Source organism: Colobus angolensis, unplaced genomic scaffold (genome assembly GCF_000951035.1).
Source record: "Colobus angolensis palliatus isolate OR3802 unplaced genomic scaffold, Cang.pa_1.0 Scaffold87, whole genome shotgun sequence".
In the NCBI taxonomy this organism is placed as follows: domain Eukaryota; kingdom Metazoa; phylum Chordata; class Mammalia; order Primates; family Cercopithecidae; genus Colobus; species Colobus angolensis.
In genome coordinates this window covers 803,071-810,211 of record NW_012122598.1, presented here as the reverse complement: position 1 = coordinate 810,211, position 7,141 = coordinate 803,071, and the positions used below count along the sequence as shown (strand labels likewise).

The 7,141-nt window shown below is 46.4% G+C and overlaps 1 protein-coding gene across 5 annotated transcripts in view; it reads left to right on the top strand.

Moving 5' to 3' along the window:
- Nucleotides 1-7,141, top strand: part of COPZ1 (coatomer protein complex, subunit zeta 1) — a 29,502-nt gene that overhangs the window by 15,744 nt on the left and 6,617 nt on the right. For 2 of the 5 annotated variants that reach the window (XM_011930451.1, XM_011930449.1), the window contains exons 2-5: nucleotides 1,907-1,975; nucleotides 3,594-3,675; nucleotides 4,607-4,698; nucleotides 6,711-6,766. In XM_011930451.1, the coding sequence (XP_011785841.1) occupies nucleotides 1,907-1,975; nucleotides 3,594-3,675; nucleotides 4,607-4,698; nucleotides 6,711-6,766 (299 nt within the window). Of the gene's footprint in view, nucleotides 1-1,822; nucleotides 1,976-3,593; nucleotides 3,680-4,606; nucleotides 4,699-6,710; nucleotides 6,767-7,141 lie in introns of all 5 variants that reach the window. The other 3 variants (XM_011930450.1, XM_011930452.1, XM_011930453.1) reach the window with 3 other exon arrangements.

Genomic DNA, 7,141 nt, shown 5'->3' with positions numbered 1-7,141 from the left:
GATCTCCTGACCTCGTGATCCGCCCGTCTCGGCCTCCCAAAGTGCTGGGATTACAGGCTTGAGCCACCGCGCCCGGCGGGTTTCTTAAATAAGGCCAGGAAAGAGGTAGCAAAGCAACAGCCTTGTCTCATAGCACAAGGGATATCAATGGTAAGTAATGTTGATTAGAAGGTCAAGGAATGTAAGCTGGGCGCAGTGGCTCACACTTGTAATCTCAGCACTTTGGGAGGCCTAGATGGGAGGATTGTTTGAGCCTAGGAGTTTGAGACCAGCCTGAGCAATATAGTGACACCTTTCTCTTAAAAAAAAAAAAAGAGGCCAGGCGCGGTGGCTCAAGCCTGTAATCCCAGCACTTTGGGAGGCCGAGACGGGTGGATCACGAGGTCAGGAGATCGAGACCATCCTGGCTAACATGGTGAAACCCCGTCTCTACTAAAAAAAAAAAAAAAACTAGCCGGGCGATGTGGTGGGCACCTGTAGTCCCAGTTACTCGGGAGGCTGAGGCAGGAGAATGGCATAAACCCAGGAGGCGGAGCTTGCAGTGAGCTGAGATCCGGCCACTGCACTCCAGCCTGGGCGACAGAGCGAGACTCCATCTCAAAAAAAAAAAAAAAAAGAAAAAAGAAAGTCAAGGAATGTGAGGCTGCAAATACCTCTCATGCACACATCACTGTCTCCCCTCACTTTTGGTTTTTCTATTCAATCAGAGATGGGGTTTCACTCTGTTACCCAGCCTGGAGTGCAGTGGCACAGTCATAGCTCGGTGTGGTCTTAAACTCCTGGGCTCAAGAGATCCTCTCAAAACAAACAAACAAACAAACAAAAAAGAGATCCTCTCACCTCAGCCTCCTGAGTAGCCAGGACTGTAGATGCACACCACCACACCTGGCTAATTTTTTTATTTTTGTAGAGATGGGGGTCTCCCTATGTTTCCCAGGCCAGTCTTGAACTGGCCTTAAGCAATCCTCCTGCCTCAGCCTCCTGCAGTTTTTCTTCTCCTAGTTAGCTGGCTTCCTCGAAGTTGCAGGGGTAGCGGAGAGCACCAGACCACCACAGCTTTTGCAAGTGATATACTTACAGTTGAAGAACCATTAAGACTGAAGCTGTGATTCCTTATTTGATTCTTGGTAGTGGAAAAAAAAAATTACCCCTCTTGCTTACTCACTCTAGGCCCCAGAGTGTTTCTCAGATAGATCATTTTGTCACTGCTTAACTCCCCCAAAATTCAGATTGGCTTTTGTCCTTGGAAGTTAATTGGTAGTGTTAGTTAAGGTATAGCAGAAGAACTGGAGGACATAGGAGAGTTTTTGGAAGATGGCTGTCTTACTAAGCTGCATTGAGAACTGGTGTGCCTGTGTGTGTGTGTGTGTGTGTGTGTGTGTGTGTGTGTAAACTCTCTTTTCCCTCTGCTCAGTGTGTGGGTGGTTTAGGGAAGACTTGCTTTATGTTTCTGCATTGCCACTGCATTCAGACTGCAGAAACTTCCAAGTTACTAGGACATTCAACCCTATTTTCAAATGGCCTTGTTCAGTGCCTTTTAATTAATCTGGTCACATTCTGTAACCGCCTATACATGGGAGAGCAGGAAGGGAGAGGGTAATTTGGAAAATAACTGTACCATAATATTTGGAAATAACAGCATGACTTCTCTTGATTAAGCCCCCTGTGCATCAGAGAAACTGTTTCTCTGATGGTACTTTGGAATCCTTTGTTTAAATGCTTTCTCAGTTTACTTACCCTTGGTCTTTCTCAATGGGAAATATCAAAATCTGACCATGTTGAGGTAAGGGACTTACAGAGGTACCTCTGTATCCACTTGCAGCCCCAGTGGGACTAGGGGAAGGTATCTGGTTTACCAGTGGTGGTGGGAGCCTTCAGGACTGAAGGTATGTTCGTATCTCTTCAGGAACCTTCCCTGTATACTGTCAAAGCCATCCTGATTCTGGACAATGATGGAGATCGACTTTTTGCCAAGGTGAGATTCCCTTTTGAATTAATTTAGGAACAACACAAAGGCTTATTCTGAGATTTGAATCTTGGGACTGATACCTTATTAACTCATGTTGCTCAGTAGTATAATTTTGAGAATACTTCCATCTTTTTTTTTGAGATGGAGTTTCGCTCTTGTCGCCCAGCCTGGAGTGCAGTGGCACAACCTTGGTTCACTGCAACCTCTGCCTCCCAGGTTCAAGCAATTCTCCTGCCTCAGGCTCCTGAGTATCTGGGATTACAGCATGCACTACCACACCCGGCTAATTTTTTGTATCTTTAGTAGAGACAGGGTTTTGCCATGTTGGCCAGACTGGTCTTGAACTCCTGACCTCATGATCCGCCCACCTCGGCCTCCCAAAGTGTTGGGATTACAGGTGTGAGCCACCATACCCAGCCTGAATTCTTCCATCTTATCTTGCCTACTCCAGATAAAACCTGTTTCCTTTTGTCCCTTTGTTGTACTGCTGCCCTGCTTACTGTCCTCAGACTTTGACCTCCTTTGTTGTCAGCATCAGATTAGGAAAAAGCTTTGAAACCTTGGTTCCTAACAAAGCAGTATGTAGATGCTAAGAGGCAGTCTGCCCATGTCCATCATTCCTATCCCCTTCTCTTCTACCATGTCACCCTGCCTGGGTTTTTCCAGAGAATTCTCTTGCAGTTCCAAGGTTCCATTCCTAGGTCTATAGTCACCATCAAGCTTGTTACCTCCTGACTTTCCCAGAGTGATGTTTTCAACTTTGGATCTGTTGGAAGAAAGAAGAAAGGACACCCCTCTCTCCCTCCATATTCTCCCCCTCCTGTAGAAATTTCTTCTGTCCCTGGTGTATTAACTCCGGGCGAGCATAGCATAAATCAATCAGCAGGTAGAGATTAGTTTAGAATTCACCAGCTGTTCCTCCCTGTAATTGGATGTAACTATGCAGGACACCTTTTGAAACAGTTATCCAGTTACTAAATGCCAGACCTGTCATAGGTCTTCAGCTGACTGCAACGGATTAGCCCCTAAAGAGCTAGCGATTTAGCAGCCTGCATCTCCGCCCCCTTGCCAGGGAGAGCCTGGGAATGGGCTCAGTGGTATGCTGGATGCTTCTTTCAGCTTGCAGAAAAGAAAGCTAAGATAGACCATAGGGCAGGGTTTGTCTTTCTTTGGAGGAGGTTTTGTAGCCTTTCCCCATGCCTCAGCTTCATATAGTGAGTGAGGGTCTGTGGAGATGTTCTGTGCTTCTAGTGTTTTTTGTGTTCTCTGGCACTGCTTCCTGACATGGGGTAGCTCCTAGGAAACACTTGATGAGAATGGTTTTAGGAGAGGTCTAGATTGCAGACAGGCACAGAGCCTCACCGTAGGGCTGGTATGCTTCTGCCCTCAGACAGTCTTAGAAATGTGAGGTGGGGTTGCTTATGGCAGGGTCTTTTATTTATTTTTCTTAGATTACTCACTGCCCATTCTCTGCCTCTACAGTCCTTCCTTTTCCATGTCAGTATTTCTCCCTTGCCCCATGCCTTGAAGGAGAGAAATCCAAGATCCCAGGGCAAAGCATAGTCACTAATCATTCTGGCTTCCAGCTCTAGTGACCCAATCCTGTCTCCTTCCCTCTGACCAGTACTATGACGACACCTACCCCAGTGTCAAGGAGCAAAAGGCCTTTGAGAAGAACATTTTCAACAAGACCCATCGGACTGACAGTAGGTCATTTTCCTTTCACTACTCCCTGTGTTGTGGGGAACCATGGTGGAAAGAGGGTGGTAGCAGGGCTGCGGAGAAAGGATAAAATGACTCTTTCTCCTTTTTTTTTTTTTCCTTCCTCCCCTTGTATAATAAACTCTTCAGAATGTAATGGGGAGGTGAGTGTACCTCACGCGGGAATACCGTGCTGGAAGGTTGGCTGTTAGCTACCTGTCTAGTCCCTGGATTTATGAGCCTCACTTGACAAATTTAACTGCAGCTCTGCTTATTGTACCGCATCCATTAGGGCAGGTAAATGGAAGTCTGTAAAGGTGACCGCTCTGCATTTTCACCTCCGAAGGATCGACTAGTATCCTGTCTCATATACAAGGAGGGAAATAGGTATAGTGGGCAGGAACGGAGGATGGTGGTTAGAGAAGATACATTTAGACTCCCCCAAGTTTATGCTTCTCTTCTGCCACCACCCAAGAAGTGCAGATCATCTTCTGGCTTTGGAGGTCATTACAGTTGGCCTCACCTTAGCCCAAAACAGCTGGATACTAGGAATTCACGGTAATACCTTTTTTTTTTCTTTTTTTTTGAGATAGAGCCTCTCTCTGTCACCTAGGCTAGAGTGCAGTGGCACAATCTTGGCTCACTGCAACCTCCGCCTCCCAGGTTCAAATGGTTCTCCCATCTCAGCCTCCCGAGTAGCAGGGATTACAGGTGCACACCACCATGCCCGGCTAATTTTTGTATTTTTAGTAGAGATGGGGTTTCACCATGTTGACCAGGCTGGTCTTGAACTCCTGACCTTAGGTGATCCGCGTGGCTCAGCTTCCCAAGGTGCTGGGATTACAGGCGTGAGCCACTGCACCTGGCTGGTAACTCCTTCTTTCCTACTTCCTTACCTCAGGCCACCCACTCTTTCTACTTTTTTTCCCCCACCAGGTGAAATTGCCCTCTTGGAAGGCCTGACAGTGGTATACAAAAGCAGTATAGATCTCTATTTCTATGTGATTGGCAGCTCCTATGAAAATGAGGTGAGAATCCCTACCCCTCTTTGCTATTTCTGATCCTACTTTCTAAACCACAGGCAGTACATAGCCACTGGTTTGGGGCCCTGATAGAGCCGTGTTCCTCTAGCTTCTGCCCAAGTTAATGAAGTTGTCAGAGATCCCACCAGCCTCACAAACATGGCCCAGCAAATGAATCGCCTAGAAAGGAAGTTTTCCTAGATTGATCTTTTATATCCATTAGGAAACATCATATATGTTTTAATACCCTTCCCTGAGTAGTATTTTTTAAGATGGATTTCTGAGGTATGGTCAAGATTGTAGGGAGATACTTGTTCCTTCTATGAAGGGTCCATACCTGACTGAGTTTGAGCCAATTAGCTAACAACCTGAGTCGTGTTGAAACCATACATTCCGAATAGGTTACTTGAGAAGACCTTGGGTATAGTCCTAACCTGCTTCCTATAAGCAGGAAAAGCTATTTGCCTCAGGTAGCAAATTCTAGGAGAATAGATAAATAAAAATAAGCCCCCAGATAATTTGAGGCAAAAGTCAAAGTTTGAGAAAGTCAACTCTTACTGAGCTCTTATTATTGGTATAAGTGCTTTGTAAAGTACATTGTTATTTAAACCTTGCAGCACTTCCATGAGTTGTAGGCATTAGTGCCTTTGTTTTACAGATGAGGAAACCAAACCATGAAGAACCATAAGAAATTACTTGTATGTGACCATTGTGAAAACTACAAAAGTGGCAGTTTGATGTAGTTTAACCTAATAACTTTCTCAGGGTCACACATGTAGAAAATGGCTCAGCTTGGATTCAAACCCATATCTGTCTGACTTAAAGTCCATGCTTTTTAAGAAATTTTGAGACATAGGCCGAGCGTGGTGGCTCATGCCTGTAATCCCAGCACTTTGGGAGGCCAAGGCGGGTGGATCACTTGAGGTGAGGAGATCGAGACCATCCTGGCTGACACAGTGAAACCGCATGTCTACTAAAAATACAGAAAATTAGCCGGGTGTGGTGGCAGGCATCTGTAGTCCCAGCTATTCGGGAGGCTGAGGTAGGAGAATGGCGTGAACTTGGGAGACGGAGGTTGCAGTGAGCTGAGATTGTGCTCTGCACTCCAGCCTGGGCAACAGAGCGAAACTCCGTCTCAGACAACAACAACAACAAAAATTAGCTGGGCGTGGTGGCAGATGCCTGTAATCCCAGCTACTTGGGAGGGCTGAGGCAGGAGAATTGCTCGAACCCGGGAGGTGGAGGTTGCAGTGAGCTGAGATTGCGCCATTGCACTCTAGCCTGGGCGACAAGAGCGAGACTCTCAAAAAAAAAAATAAAAAAATTGAGACAGGGTTCTTGTTCTGTCTCCCAGGCTGGATTGCAGTGGTGCAATCTTGGCTCACTGCAACCTCTGGCTCCCAGGCTCAAGTGATACTCCCACCTTAGCCTCCCAAGTAGCTGTGACTGCAGGTGCCCACCACCATGCCAGCTAATTTTTTTTGTATTTTTTGTAGAGACGGGGTTTTGCCATGTTGCCCAGGCTGGTCTCAACTCCTGAGCTCAAGCAATCTGCCTGCCTCGGCCTCCAAAAGTGCTGGGACAGAGTCAGGGTCTAGACAGGGTCTAGATGTTACAGGTGTGAGCCACCGTGCCCAGCCAATTAAAGTCCATGCTTTTTACACTAACTCTGCAGCCTTCCTCTCACCTCAGCTATTGCTTGGTTAATGATTTCTCTACCTAAGACATCAGGTAACACACATACAGCTGGTAAAGACATTGTAGAGGACTGTGACAAGAAAGTTCTGTTTAAACTTTTGGCTAAAAGAGATGTTGAATTGTGGGATCATGTAGCAGAATTTATTTCTGTGAGAAACCACAGGTCGTCTTCCTGTTGTGCTCTCACTTCCACCTTATGTTTTTGGTCCTTTGTGAAAGCCTGTGTCTTTTGATGTTTAATGAATTAGGAGGTTTTGTTTTTAGGTAGCAGCTTTCAGGGCCTTGAACCTTATCCTTCTGCCTCCTCTGTTTCCCAACAGTTGATGCTTATGGCAGTTCTGAACTGCCTCTTCGACTCATTGAGCCAGATGCTGAGGTGAGCAGGACATTCTTTTTTATCCCCCCAAGTTATGATGGAAACAGCAGGGCATTGTTGATTTCTGTTTGGGAGATAAAGTAACCATCTTCAGGCTCAGGGATTGTAGGAGATTGGCAAAGGCTCCAGGGAGTTGATTTAGTTTAAGAAGTTGGGTTTTGCCAGGCGCGGTGACTCACGCCTGTAATCCCAGTACTTTGGGAGGCCAACGCGGGTGGATCACGAGGTCAGGTGAACCATTCTGGCTAACATGGGGAAACCCCATCTCCACTAAAAATACAAAAAATTAGCTGGGCATGGTAGTGGGCGCCTGTAGTCCCAGCTACTCAGGAGGCTGAGGCAGGAGAATGGCGTGAACCTGGGAGGCGGAGCTTG